A 23,664-nucleotide genomic window follows, 5' to 3' on the forward strand; every position below is an offset into this window, starting at 1 on the left:
AGTCTGCTATTTGAGTCATCAAGCAGATAGTGCTGTGCTGCATATAAAAATATGTATAACTTTTATTAGGAGGGAATTTGCTCATGACACAGTCTCGAGTTCAAAAACTACAATACAAATTTAATGTTATTTTTAAAATATATGTGCTTAGGTAAAAGGGCTGAAAGAAAATGCAAGACAGTGGTTATCTCTGGGTGACTAGCTTATGGATTCTTTTCATACATGTCTACGTTTTCAAAATTTTTATAAACATGCGTTATCTTTGTACTAAGCAAAAATAAGCGTTTTTAAATAGAAAAAATTAAAACTTTGTATTAAAATGGCTGGCTTAAACTTGACTTTCCCCTTCATGGTATAAAAAGTCTATTAAAATTTGCTAGTGAAATTAAAATGGGTGTGTGACATATCTTAAGCTAATCAAAGAAGAGGCGTGTAAATTTCCCCGCCTGTCCTTCTGACCAGCTGTAAATTACCCAAGTGCTGAGAATCCGCTCCTCACGCTTGGAGCTCTGAGCACCTGTTTTATTTCACACTCTCTTGATTCCTGGGGTAAATCCCACAGTCACAGCGTGGGCTCCGGTTCAGTTCCTTTGTGGTCCAGATGTGCGTCCCCTTGTCAGCTGGCCTAGTAACCCCCCTGTTAATTGACAGGTTCTCAGGAATCAGATAGCTCGCAGTCGGCCAAGAAAGACATGCTGGCAGCCTTGAAATCCAGGCAGGAAGCTCTGGAGGAAACGCTTCGCCAGCGGCTGGAAGAGCTGAAGAGACTCTGCCTCCGAGAAGCCGTAAGCATCACTGGTTCGTCCTGTGGGACTCTGTGTTGTCTGTGCCCTCGTCTGTCTTCACGTATTTATAAAAGGCAAGGGTAGGCGTCATAAAGGGCATAAGAGGGAAGCCAGCCCTCTTCTGTTGACGACCCCCAGCCCCCGGGATAAGCCCCGTCAGAAACAGGAGTCTTGGACCATAATGGAAACACTCTGACAGCAGTGAAAGTGGGTCCTGGCAGAATCCCAAAAGGGACCCCACTAGGGGCCAAATGACAAGTAGTGATAACAGTCGTAATAACAATGGTAAACAGCAACATTTGCATGGTGCCCCGTAGTTTATAAAGCATTTCCTCATATGATAGTTCCCACGCTGCATGGAATGGTTTGCCAGCTTCCTAAGATCTTGTGCCCGAGTTTATCCTTGTGGCGGCTCTTGTTTCTCTTGAGTGTATTTCAGATTTATCTTTTAGTGAGGAGTACCTTTGGGAATCAACAAGGAAATCAGGATTTCACTTGATATAAAATCCCCTTCAAAACTCATGATCTGGTGAATCTTTCACTTTTTTTTTTTTTGGCAGATGATGCATTTTTTCCTTTAGCTGTTGTTTGTTTGTTTGTTTTGTTTTTACAGTAGGTCCTTCTTTTCTGTTTAAATATAGCAGTGTGTATATTTCAATCCAAACTCCCAATCTATCCCCCCCACCTTTCCCCCTGGTAACCATAAGTCCATTCTCTAAGTCTGTGTGTGTCTGTTTCTGTTTTGTAAATAAGTTCATTTGTATTATTTTTTTTAGATTCCTCATATAAGCGATATATGATATTTGTCTTTCTCTGCCTGACTTATTTCACTCAGTATGACAATCTCCAGGTCCATCCATGTTGCTGCAAATGGCATTATTTCATTCTTTTTAATGGCTGAGTAATATTCCATTGTATACATGTACCACATCTTCTTTATCCATTTATCTGTCGATGGACATTTAGGTTGCTTCCATGTCCTGGCTATTGTAAATAATGCTGCAGTGAACATTGGGGTGCATGTATACTTTTGAACCAAGTTTTTCTCCAGATATATGCCCAAGAGTGGGATTGCTAGATTGTATGGTAATTCTATTTTTATTTTTTTAAGGAACCTGAGTACTGTTCTCCACAGTAGCTGTACCAATTTACATTCCCACCAACAGTAGGAATTACATGCTCCACACCCTCTCCAGCATTTATTGTTTGTAGATTTTTTGATGATGGCCATCCTGACTGGTGTGAGATGATATCTCATTGTAGTTTTTTAATATAAATTTATTTATTTATTTATTTATTTTTGGCTGTGTTGGGTCTTCGTTGCTGCCTGTGGGCTTTCTCTAGTTGCAGTGAGCGGGGGCTACTCTTCATGGCGGTGCTTGTGCTTCTCATTGCAGTGGTTTCTTTTGTTGCGGAGCACAGGCTCTAGGCATGTGGGCTTCAGTAGTTGTGGCGTGTGGGCCCAGTAGTTCTGGCTCATGGGCCCTAGAGCTCACAGGCTTCAGTAGTTGTGGCTCACGGGCCCTAGAGCTCACAGGCTTCAGTAGTTGTGGCTCACGGGCCCTAGAGCTCACAGGCTTCAGTAGTTGTAGCTCACGGGCCCTAGAGCTCACAGGCTTCAGTAGCTGTGGTGCACGGGCTTAGTTGCTCCGCGGCACGTGGGATTGTCCCAGACCAGGGATCGAACCCGTGTCCCCTGTATTGGCAGGCAGATTCTTAACCACTGCACCACCAGGGAAGTCCCTCTCGTAGTTCTGCTTTGCATTTCTCTCTGCGATGTTGAGTGTCTTTTCGTGTGCTTTTTGGCCATCTGTATGTCTTCTTTGGAGAAATGTCTGTTTAGGTGTTCTGCCCATTTTTTGATTGGATCGTTTGTTTTTTGGATATTGGGCCACACGAGCTATTTGTAAATGAAATCCTAGCCTAGTCATCTAAAAAAATCTTTTAATTTTAGGCAAAGCAATGCTTCCTCAAGTGTATATATACACAAGGCTCATGTCTCATTGGGATTTAGAGACTGTGGCAGGTCACTGTCTCTATTTATTTGAGCCTCTGTTTCCACCACCTTCTACTTATTCCACAGCTCCTTGTTGTCATGTTTGAAGACTTGATTTTTTAATGCATCTCGCGTTATTGTGCGTACGTGTATATGCACACACGTGTGCGTGTGCTTGCACACACACACTATGGGGTGGGAGCCCTCAGGAGAGAGAGTGTTCGGTATATAACATTACAAGGAGCTCTGTTGGTCAACAGTTCAGAAAGGGAAGCGGAAAGAGCTTCCCAAACTAAGTTGAAGAGCCCTACTCCCCTCCCCCCCAGTCCTAACGCCTTGCCCCAGGAAGAATGAAACAAGGGGCCACAGAATGAGACCATATTACAGTTCAATTTGGCTTAATTATGCTCTGGATTGATTCAAACCGGAGCCGCTCAAAGCAGACCCACATTAGCGCAAATCCTTTGCAAATCTTGGGGAAGCAGTTGTCCCGGGTGGGGGATGTGCTCTGAGATACTGTTAATATCAGCAGTCTTTTTGTAAAGAATACGCTGGAAGGATTGAGAAAACATGGGTGTGGGTGCCTGCATTTAACAATTTGTCAAGCCTTGTTGTGTTTTTAATAAAGGCAGCATCCCTAAACCCAGCAGGGAATCAGCATGACAAAACTGGCGGAACATGTCCGGGCAAGGTTAACACGTCTAGTGAAGGTCTCTGTGCCTCAAAGCTCCTGCTTCTTACTATGTGGACACAGAAAACAGAACTTGAGCAGCAGAAGGAACTTCACTCCTCTGAGGTTAGGGGACAGGAGAACTTCTGTCCTGACTCTGTCCTGCTCTTTCTGTGTCACACACCCCCCCCCCACCTAAGGGTATCCAGCAGTACTTTTTGTCCCCTGGGGTGTGGGGCAGCCAGAAGGAAGTGCTGTGGGAGCGACTGGCAAAATATAACCAACATAAGAAGAGAAAGGGAACCAGGCCGAGCCCTCCCCAAGAGTGTGTTAAATTCCTCCTTCCCTAGGCGGCTCTCGTTACACATGTCAGATTAAATATGGAGAATCAAGGCCTGGACTCAAATACCTCCAAGCAGATGGTGGAAAATCAGTAGCTTCATTTTTGAAAAAGATATTTTGTTTTAAAACCACAGACTCTTTTTTTTCTTCTTTTTCTTCTTTAAAGTTTTATTTCATTATTCTAGGGAGGCCTGGTACTCTTGCTGGGACAATACAGATTCTCAATTTGCAGTAATTACTAATACAGCTGTTCAAATTTTTCTTTTACTTTGTAGTAGCTTAAATTCACAAACTTAGAGACAGCATTTAAATTTTTCATAGATTTAAAAAAATTTTTATTTTATATTAGACTATAGTTGATTTGCAATGTTGTGTTAGAAAACCACAGGCTCTTTAGAGTTATAAATCAACGGCCATTTTAACAACTTTCCCCTCCTTTTTATAAGTTTCAAAGTAAAAACGAAAGTCCTAATAGTATAAAGTCCTCAATACGTTATTTATAGGCAGACTTTTAGGGAAGCAAATAAAATGTTGCAGAATAAACACACAACTACTTGGGAGACATTTGAACCACGTTTAGAAAAAGAGGAAAAAAAACAGGGACGAAAACTGCAGAGCAGTTCATACTCAAAGAGTTGGCCACTGTGCTCTGAAATGCTTGCAATGAGGAATAAAAATCCAAGAGGTCTTTTCCCAGTGGCCTGAACCCAGGAGGAAAGAGGCCTAGGATCACAGTGCAAGTGGGTGTGCTTGTACATGCCGGGTGTACCCCCCCACACACACATGCCCCAGTGTGTACAGACACACACACCAATGTGTACACACAGCAGTGGCACAGAGAAGCCATGTCACTCCTCCTGTTAGAAGGTCAGACTGCCCGTGGAATCTGATGATCAGAGCTTTGCTGCCCTTACGAGGCTGCCCGGCACAGAAGCTTCGTTCTGCATTGGTGATGGATGTTCCCGAGAAGAGCCTGCCTTGGGTCTTTGTGCTACATCTGTGTTGATTTGGGACTAGAGACCAGGGCTGGGCTCTGCCTGGAAGGGCCACCGGTCCCTTGGAAGCAGGCAGTGGGTCTCCCAGGGTTTTCTGGTCCCTGGAAGTGACTCCTTGCATTGGACGCCTGGGCTCTACCACGTGGATTAGCTGCTGACTCAGATTTTCTCTGTTGAGCCCAGACGTAAGCTGCTCATATAGAGCCTAATTCTAACGCTGAGTCATCCCACAGACCTTTCAGCAACTGCCCGGGACCATCGTCACCACGGTGGCCTGTCAAGTAAATTTACCGTCGTTATACTCACAGCAGTTAGATTTCCAGAGCCCCGAACGCACATACACCAGATTTTTTTTAAGTGGCCTTGTCAGTAATATGGATTATATTTTGTTTCCGCTGAAACTCGTATTTGTACACATTTAATGTCTCTTCAACTCAGCCTGTTCCCTGAGCATCTGGCCAGAGTAGAATAATTATTACTCATTCTCAGTTTCTAGATTATATTATAATGCCCTTTTCTGGAATTTGCCATATAGATACCACGCTTCCTGAGAAAACTCATTTGAAAGACCCATTTTAAACTCAGATATTTGGTGTAGTGAAATAAGCACAGAGTTTGGAGCCGGAAAGACCAGAGATCTCACGTTGCCTCTGCTCTTACTGGCTGTGTGGCCTCAACAGGTTCGTGGTAGACATGCCAGACACGTGTGAACTTAACAAGTGAATGAAATTTGGGTTTTTATGATGAAAATCAGTAGCGATTTTATTGACCCGACAGGAATTTACTTTGGGGAAAATCTTTTCCAAGTGCCTCTGTTCTGGAAAGGAAGGACTATATTCTCCTACGTTTTTGGAGAAATGAAATTGTATTGTGTAAGATTATGGTTTCGAATCTGTGCATTGAATCTGTGCTTTGAAGTGTGTGTGTATGTCCTAGAAGCCAGTCGTGTACCCCACTCTGACTCTTTGTCCCCTCGTGCTGTCACACTTCTGCAGGAGCTGACGGGAAAACTGCCCGTGGAGTATCCCCTGGATCCAGGAGAGGAGCCACCCATTGTTCGAAGAAGAATCGGGACAGCCTTCAAACTGGACGAGCAGAAAATCCTGCCCAAAGGAGAGGTACGTGCTTCTCTCTGTGGCGGAGTTCTCTTACACCCGCCTCACTTTCCCGTTTGTGAGGGCGCCTCGGGATTCTATAAGGATGTTTCGGGGTTCTGTGAGGATGTTTCGGGGTTCTACGAGGATGTTTCGGGATCCTACGAGGATGTTTCGGGGTTCTGTGAGGATGTTTCGGGGTTCTACGAGGATGTTTCAGGATCCTATGAGGATGTTTCGGGGTTCTACGAGGATGTTTCGGGGTTCTACGAGGATGTTTCGGGGTTCTGTGAGGCTGTTTCGGGGTTCTACAAGGATGTTTCGGGGTTCTACGAGGATGTTTCGGGATCCTATGAGGGTGTTTCGGGGTTCTACGAGGATGTTTCGGGGTTCTGTGAGGATGTTTCGGGGTTCTACGAGGATGTTTCGGGATTCTACGAGGATGTTTCGGGGTTCTGTGAGAATGTTTCGGGGTTCTATGAGGATGTTTCCATTCTACCGGATGCCATTTCCTCTCTCCTGAGTTGCTCTCCTTTTACCTTAAGTTCGCTGCTTGGTCAGTATGTGGCCCCCATCGGTTGGATTGGCCACCTTGCGTTAATTTGTGAGCATTTTGATTTCTGTGGCGGCTGTGTGTCTACGTCAACAGGCCTGTCGCAAGCAGCAAAGTTAATGGGAGAAGAGGCTATCACACTCACGTGTTCTTCTCCCAGCTCTTTGTCACGGAGAGCCAAGCGTACCGTCTGATCTATGACAGAAAACGACCAAAGAAGAAAGAACACTGAGGGCACGCCAGCAGGTGCAGAGATGCCGCTGGCTGGGGAAAGACCGTCGGGCCTGGCCTCGGTGGTCCTAACCCCACCCGGCTGCTAAAATCACTGCCCAAGCCTGAGAAAGATGCTACGCCTTCCCAAAGCACCCCTCACTTTACCCTCTTTGGACTAAACCTCGGTGGGGGCCGGGACTGGAGAGTTCAGATCTGGGGGCAGGGGAGTCTTGGGTCTCCAGTTGGTTAATAAGTGATCCAGTCTCCAACCGAGAGAAATTCAAGGCCAGGCACACCTCATGCCCTGGGGGCACGTCCAGGAAATGTCTTTCCAAATTTATTCCAAATACAGTTACTCATTACGATGCTGTCGAGCAGAGGGCTTAAAAGGGCAGGAATCGAAGCCAGTGGAGACAGGAGTTCTGTGCGTATGTAGCCTTTTTATAAAGTGAGAGGAACCGATGTTCTCACATGACACGTGCAGTGGGTGAGCAGGCGGCCGAGTCGAGAGGGGAACACATGTGCCCTGGAGACAGCGGAAGGGGTGGCTCGGTCTCCTGAGATCTGTGATAGCAGGTCCCCATCCCCGGGTGCTGGGAGCACTGTTGGACGCGCCAGAATGCTTCACCCAGCTCTGGAGGCGCTTTTCCTCTTCTGTAAAATGAAGTTCGGTACCCTTATTTCTCTGGCTGTCGCTGGGATTAAGAGAGCCAGTGGACGGAAAATATTCAACTCGGTGCTGACACCTGCTGGACGCTCAGTAAACATGAGGAGGTGTTGGAGAAGGCGTGCTGGGCTGGGGCTGGGGCTGGGACTTTACCGGGGTCAGAACTGGGGTGCAGGCCGGTGGGACTTAGGAAACCATCTGGTGGAGTGTTTTTCAAATCCAGCTGTCATCCGAATTGCCTGGAAACTTCCAGTCCTCTTGTGCTGGGCAGACACCTGCACTAAAGGATCCGGGGGAGAACCCCCATGTATGAGCGCACCCGCCTGCACCCCGTTGTTCTTCCCAAGGTCCCATCACACCTACTCGTGGTGCCTCCTTCACACTTTCCAGTAAAAGATGACTTACACTCCCTGAGAATCCCACTGCATCCCTTTCTCCTCACCTGTCCCTGATGACTTAACACTCCCTGAGAATCCCACTGCATCCCTCTCTCCTCACCTGTCCCTGCAGACACCGCTGGGAAATGCCTGTTTCTCCTCGGGATGCCCTTGACGTCCTTGTTCACACGGCAGGCAGCCATCTGCGCAGACGGGCTGCCAGCCTTGTCCTTGGCTCGGTTTAAGTAGCAAGAGTTTGTCCTGGGCTCCCACAAAACCCCGGGTCGGTGTCTTGGGCCAGGGCTGCCCTGACAGCCCGCGAGCAGCTGCGAGGCTTTGTCCTTGGTGACTTGTTTGTCTCAAGGCTCCGGGCAGGAATCCACCTCGTCACTCTTTTCCAGGGAAGAAACGCAGCGGGCATTTGCAGGAGCTGGGGAGTTTATTAGACCCTTAAAGTTAATAATAGTTCCTTTAATGCTCACCTTCCACTCTCACCCCTGGGCCCCCTCCCTTCAGTGCTCAAGAGGAGGTGAAGTCCAGCTCAGAGTTTTGTACCTGACGGAGGCACCCAGCCTGGCACGTGGGGCTGAGAGGCGAGGCTGTTGTATCGGCCTGTAATTCGGAAGGTCTCTTGGCCCCAGCAAACTTGGTGATCTGCTCCTCCGCGGTTAAATCCATTCCTTTCGGGCTTTAGCCAGACCGTGGATCCCCCCAGAGCAAGATACGTGCTTGGGCTCCCCTGGCCTCGCTGGTCGGCGTTTGAAAAAGGCACCAGCTGAGCTGCAGAGAAGCCACAGCTAATGCGCTGGCGCTGCCTTCATCCTTTGGGTCCACCAGGCATCTTCTGGCAGCCACAGCTGCATTTCTGCCGGGTCCAAAACTCCCTTTGAGGGAACGTTCATCCATGGGCTCCTTTCTGCCAAAGTGAGGAGTAGAGGAGGGAGGGAGGCACACAGGAGAGGAGGGAGTGCCCAAGAGTGGTCCAAGTAGCAGGGGACCCGGCTGCACCACCAGCCGTCCACACTTGGGGCGCGGCCGCTGGTCACCCAGTGGAAGTTTTACGTAGAGGCAGGCGTGAGCGGACAGCCGGAGCTTGCGAAAAGAGCTTCCAGAGGACGCGTGAGTGAGTGCGGGCAAGGCCCAGCATGAAGGGCTCAAAATGCGAGAGGCAGGGCTTCCCTGGTGGCGCAGTGGTTGAGAGTCTGCCTGCCGATGCAGGGGACACGGGTTCGTGCCCCGGTCCGGGAGGATCCCATGTGCCGCGGAGCGGCTGGGCCCGTGAGCCATGGCCGCTGAGCCTGCGCGTCTGGAGCCTGTGCTCCGCAACGGGAGAGGCCACATCAGTGAGAGGCCCGCGTACCGCAAAAAAAAAAAAAAAAAAAATGCGAGAGGCAGAGGGCGTGTGTGCAGGGGGGCACCTGTGGGAGCCCCCTGTTAACAAACCCACAGCAAAGCGCGACAGAGGACACTCTAAAAATAGCGCTGCCCGCTCTGCCCCAAATGGGAAGGAAACACCAACCCAGTGGGCTCTGGATCTCCAGGAAGGCTGTCTTTGAGAGCCTTGCTGGAGACCTTGGAAATAAACCCTAGTGACCCCCAGGCCTGCAACAAGGAAGCTCCCCGCTTCTCAGGGACGGTGCGTGTCTCCAGGATGGAACAGGAGCCGAGGGTCTCAAAAGTGGGCGTGTCCAGGGCCCAGGCTGCCGCGGACCGGAGGGGCGGGGCCGCCGCGGGGCGGGGCCGGGTTGGCCTCCAGGGACGGAGGCTCGCTGGCCTGGCGCGGGGCAGGAAGACGGGTGTCACCCCACTCGGCATCCCCCTACGTGTGGTCTGTTTCTCACAGGAGGCCGAGCTGGAACGCCTGGAGCGGGAGTTTGCCATTCAGTCCCAGATTACGGAGGCTGCCCGCCGCCTGGCCAGTGACCCTAACGTCAGCAAAAAACTGAAGAAGCAGAGGAAGACCTCTTACCTGAATGCACTGAAGAAGCTGCAGGAGATTGAAAGCGCAATCAACGAGAACCGCGTCAAGTCTGGGAAGAAACCCACCCAGCGGGCCTCGCTGATCATCGAAGGTCGGTGCCAAGCCCACTCCCCACTGTGGGTGCCGCCCTCCCTCCACCGACCCTCAGAGGACTGGGTCTTCGTCCAAGGCATGAACCGAAAGCCCAGCCGCCTGAGCGACCTTGCAAAGCTGCTTAACTGCCCTGTGCCTTAATTTTTCCATCCGTAAAATGAAACTGGGAAGAAGGGATGACACAAATCAAATGATCATTGTTCCTCGTGATGGCCTCTTGGGAGAACACTCCTCTCAGCCCTCACCGGGAGCTGAGCCAGGGGCCAGCCCAGACTCCAAGGTCCTCAGAGACCTGGTCACCCTACCCAGGTCTGGAAGGAAAGGTGGGTGGCTCAGGTACCCTGAGGCCAGCATCCCCGCAGCCCTCCTCTGTCTCCAGGGGCTCCTGTCCCAATGCTTAAGCTAGGGAGAACTGGACTGCCCCCCTCTGGTGGTCTAGAGCCCCAAACTCTGATCAGGAGAGGTTAGGAGTGGGTGGGGATTATATTCGGTGAACACGAGTAGGAAATACCCCAGAATTCACCACCAACTGTCAAGTCTCTCCAACTATTATGATCCTTTTTTTTTTTTTAAGTCAGCAAATTCTTCTTCTTTTAATAGAAGTATAGTTGTGTTGTATCGCGCTGTGTTAGTTTCAGGTGTACAGCAAAGTGATTCCCAAGAGAATAGATACGTGTATTCTTTTTCAGGTGCTTATAGGTTATAAGCTTATAGGTTAGTACAGGATAATTTAATATAGTTCCCTGAATACAGCTTATTGTTTACCAAATCCTTTAAAATATATATCAAGTCTTCTTTCACAGTTTATACACATTTAAAATATTTTTGCTCCAGGAAGACAGAAAGTAGAAGAGAGGTTACCAGGGGGCGCTGGGAGAGGGGAACAGGGAGTTACTGCTTCACGGGCACAGAGTTTCAGTTTGGGAAGATGACAGAAGTTCTGGAGGTGGATGGAGGTGACGGCTGCACAACGACGTGAATGTACTTAATGCCACCGAACTGTACAGTAAAAATGGCTAAAATGGTCAATTTTACATTATGTGTATTTTACCACCGTTACATATATTGATATATTTTGCTGCAACCTAAAACTGTGGGCATCCTGGGGGAGGGATGATTCACTGGTGACTCCAAGATGCTAGTCAAGGTTGTGTCTCCTAATTGTTCACAGTTCATCAAGCGATATGAATAAGGCAAATTCCTAGTTAAAAGTGAGAGAGATCATAAAAAAAAAATTCTTCTGCTCTAGGTAATTTGGAATAACTGTCCTTCCCCACCTCGCCCCTTTGTCACTGGCCAAGACTTTGTCACTTTCCCTAACAGAGCTGCATTCAGCCAGCCCTCCTCTGTCTAATGCCTCTTGGGACCTCCTTCTGCCCCCTTGAAGGGACTTGGGGGGCGTCCCAGCACTGTGGAAACGTCAGCAAGGCTGACAGAGCCTGGGAAGGGCACCGGAGGGACGGACGTCCTGCTGGTCGACCACAAAAGAGCGTGGTTTGCCGGCCATTCGGTGAGGACGGTCGGCAGAGTCTGTAAATCGCTATCTGACCAGCTTGGTCCCATCTGTGCCCGCAGCCGTTCGTTTTTAACCGCTCAAGGATGTACCTCTCCCATTTTGCTGCCTCCTTGAAATAACGTTGCATCACATGACGAGCCCACTTCAGCTAGAGCAGCGATTCATGTTCTTCCTCGCCTTAGCCTGGTTTGTTATTTGAAGAGAGAAAACATTAAGCTTGGAATCTAAAGACCCGGAACCTTTTGCTGACTTAGCCAGGGGAGCAGCGCAGCCTCAGACAAACCACGCCTCCCTAGACGTCCCTCAGTTTCCCCAGCTGTTAAAGGGGGAGGATTCCCTTTGTGTCTCCCTCTGGGTGTGTTCTCATGGTTAATTGCATAGTGTCTATGAGAATAGGCTTTGGAGAGAGAAGCTGTATTTATTTAGAAGCTTGTTTTCTCTGCTAACGATTCAAGAAGTTTATTGAGAAGCTGTTTACTGCCACAGGAGCCAAGCCAAGCTCCTCGCCCTAGTTTCACTCGTGTAGAACAAACGGCAGTTCACCTCCTCGGGTTGAGTCAGAACACGCCCTGAGATGGGCTGGGACGATGACGTGGCTCGGCCAGGCCAGGTGGCCTTTATATTGGATATGAAACTGCTGACCGTTGTTGTCGCCAATGAAACAAAGACCGGGAGCATTGCAGTGTCAGGGATGGGGGGTGAGTGATGACCCACCACAGGGACTGTCAAAAGAAATGCCCAACAGCATTTTGATTGTGTTTCATGGTTATTTTTTCTGAGAGAGGAGGGTATGGGATGGCGGGAAACCCACTCTTTTCACAGATAGGGCTTTGTCTAAGGGATGTGCTCACCTCATAGACTTTTGCTTTTTGTCTTCTCAGATGGAAATATTGCCAGTGAAGACAGTTCCCTGTCAGATGCCCTAGTTCTAGAAGATGGTAGGTTGTCTGTTTCCTGCTTGAGAACTCGGAACTGGGATTAAGCTGTGTGTAGTCTGGGACAGCCCAGTGGAAAGCCAGGAGCCAGACCAACATGGCGCCGGGTTCCCTGTGATTCTGTCTTTTCCCATTGGTCGTCTGTTTGGCTGAGAGAGGGTGGGAGCTACAGAAACACACGTCTGTTGGAATTTTATTATGTCCTGTGGTCCGGAGGTAAGGTTTAAGGTGATCGTGAATGGTGTTCTACACAGATTGTGGCCAAAACCACATTTTAACCTGAACAGACAATTTAAACACCACGCATAGTTTCCTTTGGAGTATTTATAATTTCTGGAGGAAAGAGGTGGCCGTTGGTTTGGGTCACAAAGATTGAAACCTGCTAGCAGAGCCTGGGGGTAGGCAGAAGCAGACACGCCTCCGCACCTTCCCGAGAAACAGTGAAAGTGAAGGGGAGATGTCCCTTTAGATGCCTGCTCAGGCCTAGGAAACTGTCTTCTTATCTCCCATTGACCTCTAAAACCCTAGTGATTCTCAGAATCTTTTCCTGGGAAATTCTTACAAAAACAGAAGTGACCCGTCCCCTCCCCCCAGCCCATCACCACCACCACACATCGGGGAAGAAGGGATTCCAAACCCAGAAGCATCTCTGAGAAGGTTCCCATGGATTTGAACCCAACCTGGGGAGGTCAAGTCATTAATGACGTGGAGATCTATTGAGCGGCAGTTACGTATTTTGCCCTTTAGGGAAATCTCAGGCGGGCAGTGTAAGTGGCGATTCAGACAGAGAACGTGAAAGATCTGCGTGGCTCCTAGCCATCATAATATCTGCAAGGATAATAATCACTGACGTTGATGTGGGCAACGGCTGGCGGGGTATTTACCCAGTTGTCTCAGCCCCGCTATTTGCCATCAGATTGTCGTATTTTAATTCATTACACTGGTGGGAGGAAAGGACAGGCCTGCAGGGGAGCAGGGGGCGTGATTTGAATATCAGAGATCCAGCCTGTGGCCTCTGTGGGCCCCAGTCTCTGCAGGGGAGGAAACGGGAACGTTTGAGGGAGACTCCTCTGTAACGGGGGAGGCATAGATTGTCATTAGCTGAGGTCGATGCATTGCCTGTGATCAGTTTCCTCGCCATGTGTCAGACCCCCGATCTCCCAAGGGGCATGGTTGCTTCACATGGGCCCCAACTCCCATCGCAGGCCTGCTCCTGCCAGGGGCTCTTTCCTTACTGATCTGAGGGTAAAAGAGTGAAATTGTAGAACGTGCCCGCTGACGGCTGATGTCTGGGCGGAGTTGGGGTAGAGCGGCGACGTCCCGGGGGTAGGCGGGAAGGATGACCCTTGCTCACTTCCTCTTTCCTCTCTGTGCAGAAGACTCTCAGGTCACCAGCACACTGTCCCCCTTACAGTCCCCTCACAAAGGGCTCCCTCCTCGGCCACCGTCGCACAACCGGCCGCCCCCTCCGCAGTCCCTGGAGGGACTCAGGCAGATGCACTGTCACCGCAACGACTATGACAAGTCGCCCATAAAGCCCAAAATGTGGAGCGAGTCCTCATTAGACGAGCCTTACGAGAAGGTCAAGAAGCGTTCCTCCCACAGTCACTCCAGGTGAGCTGGGCCGGGAAGGCCACACGAGGCCACTGTCCACGCTTGGACAGACTCCCAGGGCTGTCCTAAGTAGCATCCGCAAGCCGCCGGTCCCCACCGCCCTGGGTGCGCCTCCCTGGCGCTGCCTTTCAGCAGGGCTGCGCCACAGCGCCCTCTGCTGCTGACGTGCTCGAGGTGCAGATTCGTCCTTCCCAGGGAAACGGGGGGTCTGGGCTCCCAATCCACGCGTTGGCCGCTGGCTTGAATGTCGTTAGATTCCATGGGAACTAATGAATTAGGAAATCTTAGGCAGCAGTACTCCGAAATGGCAAATGAGAGAGCCCACTCGTTAAGAATCCCAGAATGGCTCAGAATTCTGAGCTATCAGCCAAGAGAATTCTGGAGCCGGACAGCTGTAACCTCAGCTGTGTATCAGCAGCTCATTACTCAGCTGACGTGGGAGAGAGGGGTTTGCGAAGGCGTTTTTGGACTGCTGCTCTGTTCTTCTCCTTTCCTTTCATGATGTCCTATAAAGCTCCCAGTGGGTACCCAGACAGGTAAATATCTGTCTCTTAGAAAACAGAAACTGTGGTTCAGGGGAGGGGCTTCGCAGAACAGTCACACTGCCTGTCCCGGACAAGGCTGGTGAGGGTCTTCATCGCACATTGCTCTGGGCATCAGGGAAAAGGACTCACCCACTTCTGGGGGAGTCCCGGGCAAGCTTCCCGACACCGAGATTGAAGGCCCAAGGCCGTACATAGCGACCCTCGAGAAGGTGCAGCTCTGCCTGGCAGTGACCAGCGTGGCCTCCTCTGCTCTGCAGTAGCCACAAGCGCTTCCCCAGCACGGGGAGCTGCGCTGAAGCAGGAGGGGGAGGCAGCTCCCTGCAGACCAGCCCCATCCGCAGCCTCCCGCCCTGGAACTCTCAGTGCAGCATGCCGTCCACACCCGACCTCCGAGTCCGGAGTCCCCACTACGTGCATTCCACGAGGTGAGTCCACCCATCTCCCTCCCTCCCTAGACCAGACCTGCCTTTGTAGAATTTTGGCATTGTTGGACCCACGCTGGCCCAGATAAGCCGAGAGCTGGAGTCAGGACTGAACCAGCGAGGTAGGTTCTTCTTTAAGTGAAGCAGAATCAAGAACTGAGCTGGTAGCCGGAACCCGTGGGAGCCAAGAGACACGTTATATCCCACTGTCCACGCCCAGTGGGTACCGGGAGTCGGTCGGATAATCCCCTGGAGACAGTGGGCATGGAAGGAGCTTTCCTAAGCCACAGAAGTGGAGGCCGGAACGGCTCCCCAGGTTAGCAGGGAAGAGCACCAGGGCCAGAACAACCTCGCCCTGGTGGGGTGATCTTTACTGGACAGTCCTCATGTATCCTGGACTTCCTTTAATGCCCCAAGGTGTAAATTCATTCAAGAGCAAAAGGAACAGGCAAACGTGAGGCTTCAGTGAATCACACCTTCCTCTCCTAAAAAGAGGCAAAACCAAAGCCATCACTCCATTTTCTCTAAAACTTTAAAGTCCATAGGGACTGCAGCTCAAAGGACAGATGGTGTGATCTTCTGTAAGTGGTGAACCATTTATGTAGGGTACGACTGAGCTCTCCAGGCAAGAGTCTCTTGTCCATTCATTCTCTCATTCACGCAACAGATATTTATCAGGTGCCTGTATGTACCAGGTACTATTCTTGGGCATAGAGCCATGGACAAAACAGACCACGCTGTGCCCTCATCAGACTGACGTTTTAGTAGGAAGAGAGTCACAGTAAAGAAATAAGTCAGTGGTGATAAGTACTGAGAAGGAAAATGAACAGGGCAAGTGAGTGAAGGGAGAGACCATTTAAAGGAGAGCATCGGCGAAGGCTTATCTAATAGGGTGACATTTGAGCAGAGACCTGGATGGAGGCGGGTAGCAAACTCTAAGGATATTCAGGGAACAGCAGGGTCAAGGCCCCAGACACAGGCCTGCATTCAGCATGTTCCAGGAGGCCAGTGTGGCCTGAACAAAGTGATGGAGCGGGGTGGGACCAGAGAGGAAACTGAGGCCCGAGTCAAGGAGGGCCATACAGTGGGGACTTCGCAGTCTACCCTGAGTGACAGCCCTGGGAATCTCCTCTTCCTGTACTTGGTCAACCCAGCCACGGTGAATGTCTGTGGAGTCCTTGTACTCTGCCCCCTGCCATATGGATGGACATTTATCGTGTGGTTCCAATGAGCAGAATGGATTATAAACAAAGAAGTGGAGTGGTAAGTATTTGCATCCGTCATTTTTAAGGGTTCCGTGTGCCACCAACCTTCCGTTTTAGACAAGTGTTCATGGGGAAATGGAAATCTGTCCAGTACTCATAATAGTACTGGGTGGAACCATATGATTGCTTCTGCTGGGCTGTTTCTTGACCTACAAAAATGGGCATTTCATCTGGCTTAACATAATACCAGAACGGGGATGATCTTGGTTCGCTGTGTCTATAGAACCTCTTTTCACCTTTAAAACAAACAAAAAAAGCACCTGGCTATTGGCATACTTTTTTCAGAAGCCCTTACGTGGGCACTTTGTCCCCATCGCCCATTCGGAATCGAAAATCACGGCGGAGGCCCGGCTCTCCTCCGGGGATCAGCGTCCTGCTCCTGGCTGGTCTTCACCTGGGAGGGATGGGAAGCACCTGGATCCCCAGGGTCCCCGCCCTTAGACTCGCTCTCCTAGATGCGCGTTTGCGGGAGGCTCTGGGCCTTGCGGCCTCGCGCTCTTTCCGAGTCCGACGATCAGAGCATCGCAGAGCCGCCAGCCCCTCCCCCAGGCGCCCCCAGACCCAGCGCGCCGTGGTCTCCCCGCAGGTCGGTGGACCTCAGCCCCACGCGGCTGCACAGCCTCGCCCTGCACTTTCGGCACCGGAGCTCCAGCTTGGAGTCCCAGGGCAAGCTCCTGGGCTCGGAGAACGACACGGGGAGCCCCGACTTCTACACGCCACGGACTCGCAGCAGCAACGGCTCGGACCCCATGGACGACTGCAGGCCGCGACGGCGGCGCCCACGACAAGGGCGCGGGCCGCGCCGCCGTCTCGGACGAGCTGCGCCAGTGGTACCAGCGCTCGAGCGCCTCGCACAAGGAGCACAGCCGCCTGTCGCACGCCAGCTCCGCCTCCTCGGACGGCGGCTCCCAGTACAGCGCCTCCTCCCAGAGCACCTTCGTGGCGCACAGCAGGGTCACCAGGATGCCCCAGATGTGCAAGGCCACGTCAGGTGAGAGGGGGCGGACGGCTCGGCGCGCACCTGGTCGGTATGGAGGTGAACTGGTTGGGGACTGAAGGTTTTCTTAGAGCAGGCAGGAAGAAGAGATGGTTAATTCTAGAAACCTAGCTGTCAGGTGTGTGAGACCTTCCTTCCCCTCCTTCCTCACCCCTCCCACTCTAGCCTAGGTTTTGCCGCGTGAGGAAGACCTGGGAAGGGGCGGGGCAGCGCATCCTAAGCCCCGCCCCAGCCCAGCGGACTGCGCGCACCGCCGTCTCCCATATCAGCTTCCTGAGTAGGGGTGCAGACCATCCCCGCAGCCACTTGTCCTTGTAAGGACGGAGATCCAAGCAGTGGGTGAAGTCCGTGTCTTTCAGGGTTTATCCAGTCAAAGGTGCGCCTTTACCCTGGTGAAGGGGGCGACAGTAGTAGGTGAGAGGCAGCAGTGGGTTAGAGACCTGAGCGGTACCCTTGCAGGGGAGAGGAGCACTTGAAGCCCTGAGATTTGGCCAGTGTCTCCCCCAGGTGGCGCAGACCGGCTACAGAATGAAGTGACGAGCTCTGCCTGTGACTTCCCCTGGTGACTTCCTGGAAAACTCGAGACTGCTCCTCGAGATCTCGTTGCACTGATGTTATGTTCTGACCAAAGTAATGTTTGTAAAGTGCTTCTGATGCCCCGTTGTTACATCTTAAAGTTTTCATCATCAGAGGAAGGGTTACCGCATATCCTTGTACTCAGGGCGTCGAGCAGTACCGAATCAGGTGAAAAATGGAAGAAACCGTTCTCTCCCTTAAGTTAATCCCCTTCCCACTCCGTCTCCAAGAAAGAATAACGATGATAGAAAAAAGTGTCCAGCAGTCTCCACGTCCCTGCGGGGTTTTCAGCTCCAGCAGACGCTAACTCATTTATATATCTTAGCACCCACAAAGAGGGGAGATTGTGCGGTGATGAGAGACTTGATCGGAGCGCCTGTCTAGTTGGTAGATGGGATGCTGCCCGATCGTGAATCGCCTGATAAAAGCCAATTAAAAAGAGACTGCATCACACTGACTGTAGGAAAGTAAGTGGGAGAGGATTGCGAGACATAATGAAAAATGATTTTTAAAGTATCAGGATAAAATGAGAGCAGCAAATGGAAGGAAGTCCAAGTCAGGATTTGACTTGTGACTGGAAAGAAGGTTAAGGGCGGGCAGAAATCCAGGGAAGGGAGAGTGATCTTATAGACAGAAAATGGGGGGGGGGGGCAGATTCCTCTTTGGGGGACTGAAGGAGATTCTTGGGGCCTGGGGAAAACAGGGCGAAAAGACCGGCCGGCTGCCCGGGTGTGCCAGCTCACAGGGCTTCTGCGTCCTCTCCCCAGATTCCCAGTGACTCATTTATTATGTCATTGCCAAATGACAAGTTGCAGAGACAGGAATAAATATGGTTCCCGCAAGTGTGAGAGAACCGTGGACTTCAAGGTCCGAGAACCTTCTCCAGCTTCCTCTGTCATCTGTAAAATCAGCCCAGTGAATTATGCCATCAACTTCCTAGGAGAATTTTGAGAATAATGAATGAATATATTCATTATGAATTATATATTCAATATATTATGAATATAAAGACCATGGTCCCCTGTAACCCTGTCAGGAGAAGCTGAGGCTGGACAGGTCAGGAGTATTTATGTTCTGTTGAAACTGTAGCACTTGTCTAGTAGATCTGCTTTACCTTAAGAGATTCGGTAAATCTTTTGGAACGTATTTTAGACTAAGCCTCCTAATGAAAAAGATTGCATTCCTAAGGAAGCAGAGGGATGCATTTAAGTAGGATTTACTTCCTACTGAGTTTTCCCAACTAAAAAACTCCTGCCCACGTCAGTAAGCTCCACGTAGTCAGGTTTGGATGAGCTTTGAAAAGCCCTGCCCCATTTGAAGGGTCCTGACATGGTAAATTCTAAGCCTAAAACGGCAGAGATCACAAGCTCAGAGAACGTTTCTGGAGGTTCTGTTCGTAATAAAGAACAGTTTTAACATTGGGGCCGTATCTGGAAACGCCCTGTGCAGAGAAACAGGTCCTCCCTGCCTGCACTAGGCCAGCCCAGGCCCCCCTCCGAGGATGGTGGGGACTGTCGCCATCCCTGCGGCCGCTTCCCAGTGGCAAAGCGGGGACCTAAGACCCCAAGCGAGCTTGACTCAGAGTGGAGCTGCACGGCTGGGGGGAGAAAACGTCATTGGCCAAACGTGGGGAGAGGAGAGGGGTGGACGTTTTCCCACGGGACCCTGCCACGGGGCCACAGGCAGCATCTCTGGAAAGAAGCTCCTTCACTGCCCCGTGTCTGACCTGTGTCTCTTCTGCGCCACCTACACGCAGCTGCCTTACCTCAAAGCCAGAGAAGCTCAACGCCGTCCAGTGAAGTTGGAGCGACGCCCCCCGGCAGCCCTCACCACATCCTAACCTGGCAGACCGGGTGAGTTCCCCCTTCAGACCTCCGACCCTCCCTTCCTGGTTAGCAGTGATCCTCCGCGTTCTTCGTCAGTTAGAGCATAGCAGGTATAAGATCCTAGTGACAGAGGGTTCATCGGCAGGAGAGTGAGGTACTGGGAAACCGGGAACGATGTACAGCGCTGGGAACTTCTTCCTCTCCGGAGAAGCCCCAGGAACTGCTGTTACCTTCCACCCCCTCCTTTCCGGCGCCGTCCCTTTATTTGAGTGAATTCTCTCTGCTCTCCTTCAAAGTTGGTGATGGTCCTGAAAATGTGGAGGGAGCCCCGTGTGCTTCTTTGGCCAGAATTCCAGATAGCACTGGACTTCGGTTGCGATCACCCCAGGCCAGCCAAGGAGGAATTCAGGAACCCACCCACACCCACCCCCGGCCTGAGCCCCACCCAGCCTGCTGCTTTGCATGCTTGGCAGTGTATCCACTATCTTGGTGTCAGGATGCTTCTTAAGGAAAAAAAAGCAGAAGGCTCAGATTCTGTCTCAGTCCCGGCCAAGCCCTTGTTCAGAACCATCCGGTACCTTGAGACCCTGAAGAGGTGGCCCACAGTAAATGATGAAACCAAAACTCGGCTCCTTTTTCAGCTTTAAATGTAGGCAGAGAACACCACGTAGCACAGTAAACCTCATGGACACTTAGGATGTTTTCATGTACAGAAGAGTCCGGCAGATACACGCGACCTGCCTCCTGCTCCCCTCACCATCCCTGCGTCTTCCGTTGCTCCTAAGACGTGGACTCTAAGTGGATGCTCCATCCTATCATTATCCATTGGCTAAAGGAATAAGAGGTCCCTTTATCCAGCTTTATTCAGCTTCTCGTTTGCTGGGGCATCCGTGGGGATGTCTGGGAAAATCTGACAGCTGTGAGTTACACCAGAGGGAAACTACAGGACCCGAACTGGCTCCTCCTTTCAGGCTCTGTTCTTGGCAGACACGTTTTGTTGCTGCACTTATCTCTAGCGATTTTAAACCAGGCTTTCATTCAGCCTTAGTATTTGACAGAGGGGGAGCTCGCATTTATTGAGTGATTGCTGTGTACTCAAAGGCTGGAAGCGTCTGCTAACATATCTGAGCTCATATAATCCTCACTGCAATCCTGCAAGGGAAGTGCCCAGATTTTTTTAGTTTTATAGATGAGGCTCAGAGAAAATCAGTGTCTTCCCGATGTCGCACAGCTGGATGGTGCTGGAATTTCAGCCCTGCACTCTGTGGGCCCACACCGAAGCCTCGTCTTTTTCCACCAAGCCAGTGGTTCTTAAAGATGTGGTACCCCAGACCAGCAGCATAAGCATCACCTGGGGTCCTGTTAGAAATGCACTTGTCGGGCCCATCCGTGACCCACTGAATCAGAAACTCGGGGTGGCGCCCGGCGGTCTGTGTGTTAGCAAGCCCTCCAGGGGATTCTGATGCACTTAGGTTTGACGATCCATCACCGACCCACCGCACACTGCCCCTTACTCTCTTGAATTAACAGACCCTGCGGTCCCAACTGCCAGTGTTCTGTGTCCACTCCCACTGCCTGGTCTGTTGGGCAGCAGCTACCCCTGTCCTTATTACACACTCTTCTAACACTACCTTACGTACCATCCACACCCCAGCTCTAGCTCGTGTGGTCAGGCAGCTGCTGCAGGGCTTAGGGCCCCAGAGTTTCAAGAAGATAGATTCATAAAAAGAATGACAGGTCTTCTGTGTCTATGGTACCTCCACTGGCTAACCCATGTCACCCCGGATAAGGACCTTCAGATTTCAGGCTGTCTTTCTGGCTCCTCCAAATTTTCTGGATCACACCCAGTCTCACCTGATCTAAATACATGACTGTTACTTGACGGACAGCAGGCTTTGGAACTTATGAGCACCCCTCACCTGCCTTTCCCCTGGAGTGGATCTGGGAACATGCCCATGTTTGATCACACACAGCTAGTGAGGATTCGAGACCAATTTGAAACAAAAAGGAATTCTGGTTCGTAAACTCTTTTATCAGATTGAGTTGAATTATCATTAACGAACAATACCTGTTCTCTGTGATGTGATAATAAGAAATGGGTCAAAAGTGCCAAAGCCTGGCTGCCTTCCTAACAAAACTAAAGAGGTCTGTGCCGCCCGCGAGGGGGCTGAAAGCTGCGCACGGCCTGTGTTATGTGTCACTAGCGTCTGGGTGCCTAGTCAGCTGGGCTTTCCAGTGCATTAATAAGCTACTCATTGTGTCTGTGTCAGCTCCTCTCTTTAACCTGACCTCTCTTCTCTTCCTTCTGCTTTCCTTTGTTCAGAGAAGCGACAGAAAACTCGCCCATCACGGATGGGTCTGAGTCTCCAACTCACCAAAGTACTGATGAATAGAGGTATCGTAAGGGCATGTTTCGTTCTTACAGCCTTCCCCCTTCACTGTTCATGAGTCTGTGATCTCAGATGTGCTGCATCTGTGTTGCCTCTGGCCGTATGTATCATCATTTCCAGAAGGAAACATCCGAGTGGTGTGGAAGCCGTTATTTTCATGTCTTATTTCTAGATACATGTGGAAGTCGATGTTTATGTGTATGGTTTTACATCAGGTGTGTGTGTGTTAGACATCCCCACTGCTGCTTCCCAGAAAAGACCACAAAGTATGTTTGAGACTTGCCCCAGGCTCTCTGTACACGCAGACACTTGTAGACGCTTTTACGGGTACTTTGAGTGCTCGACGTCGGTTGAAAAGCACAGCGTCATGCAGTTTATATCTCAAGGCGCCAAGGGCAGACTGAGCTCATCCAGAACCACCTGGTCACCCACGATCTCATCCCAGTGTTCTTGAGTGACGGCTGGGCACTCTACCAAGTGCCATAGGGCCTGCTTTCCAAACTGTGACCCACCGACGAGCGGCACCCCCTCATCACCCAGGAGCTTGTTAGGAGGTAGACTCCTGGCCGCACTGAATTCCAATCTGCATTCTGACAGGATCCCTGGGTAAATCAAATGCACGCTGGAATTTGCAAAGCCCTGCTACGGCGGGCATAAAAACACGAACACCTGGTCTGGTTCCTGTCCTCGGGGGGAGACAAGGTATCGAAATTAAGAGCATTTCAAGGGTTAACTGAAAAGGATACCATTCAGAAGTGGCTAAAAAAAAAAGTGGTAAGTTTATTCCATCAAAAAATGATTCTTGCAGCACTTACGTATTAAATACCCTGAGACTTTAAACAGAATGCTAAAAGGTTTCCAAGGGGAGAGGGATCCCTTCCAAGGCCCGGGGTGCGAGGAGGGGTCTCGAAGGGTGGAGGCCAGTTCAAGGGCGAAAGCAGCACAGATGCAGAAACAAGCAGGGGTGTCTGGGGAACAGCAGAGTGTCATTTTGCTGTAGAGAAAGAGCGAGACTCCAGCCTGAAAAGTAGGGTAGGACAAGATCCTGACCCGAAGTGGGGAGACGTGGAACAATTTTTACTGCAAGTGCCCTGAGCTGGCAGATGGGGGATTCGGAAACCAGGGGCTGAGCCTTTGAGAGGAAGATGGTGTTAAAAGAATTCAACTGAGTATATTTGAAAGAGCTTACTGGCTTTATTTCAGTGATTCATGAATCAGGCAGCATCCAGGCCGGCAGATAGAAAGGAGCTGTACAAAACGAAAGACATGCAGGCAGAAAGGAGCGGGAACGAGGAAGTTACACCAGGTGAAAAAGCGGGTTGGTTGTAGCCCAGTCGCTCTCTGTTAGGGGACGGCAGGGGTCCGTCGGGCAGACGTGCTGATCCGGCGAGTCCCGATTTGACTGGTTAAAGATTCCTTTCTGGAGGAGCTGAAACTATAAAGTGAAGTCTCGGTTTGGTGATATGGAACCTAGCCTAAGCGACTTCATTTTGGGTCTGCTGTCTTGTTTTTAACAATCAGCCCCTTGCATCAGACTCTGAACCTAATTAAGAGAAGTGATCAAAATTTAAGGCGTTAGCGCTACTCCCAGCTATGGCTTTGGAGCTCTTACCGGGTTTTTTTGCTGAATCTCTGTGTGGTCTTCACAGGTCACGGCACTGGGTTCATGGTCTTTCAGTTGGTCATTCTCTTCGTTCCTTTTCTGCTGTTCTGTTCTGAGGGAGATCATTTGCTTGGTAGCTAGTGGCTGCAAAGCTGCATTTAAAGCTTTTGCGGGAATACAGCACAGTACGGTGACTGCTGTAGTATTAT

General features: G+C 50.6%; 1 protein-coding gene across 1 annotated transcript in view; it reads left to right on the plus strand.

The window, feature by feature from the left end:
• FRMD4A (FERM domain containing 4A) overlaps positions 1-23,664 on the plus strand; it is a 316,648-nt gene that overhangs the window by 283,434 nt on the left and 9,550 nt on the right. Inside the window, 9 exon segments of the mRNA XM_024738008.1 lie at positions 652-785; positions 5,784-5,906; positions 9,536-9,764; positions 12,164-12,220; positions 13,594-13,831; positions 14,634-14,801; positions 16,650-16,827; positions 16,829-17,054; positions 19,393-19,489. Coding sequence (XP_024593776.1) covers positions 652-785; positions 5,784-5,906; positions 9,536-9,764; positions 12,164-12,220; positions 13,594-13,831; positions 14,634-14,801; positions 16,650-16,827; positions 16,829-17,054; positions 19,393-19,489 — 1,450 coding nt within the window.

Source organism: Neophocaena asiaeorientalis, unplaced genomic scaffold (genome assembly GCF_003031525.2).
Source record: "Neophocaena asiaeorientalis asiaeorientalis breed wild unplaced genomic scaffold, Neophocaena_asiaeorientalis_V1.1 scaffold889, whole genome shotgun sequence".
NCBI classification, from domain to species: Eukaryota; Metazoa; Chordata; class Mammalia; order Artiodactyla; family Phocoenidae; genus Neophocaena; species Neophocaena asiaeorientalis.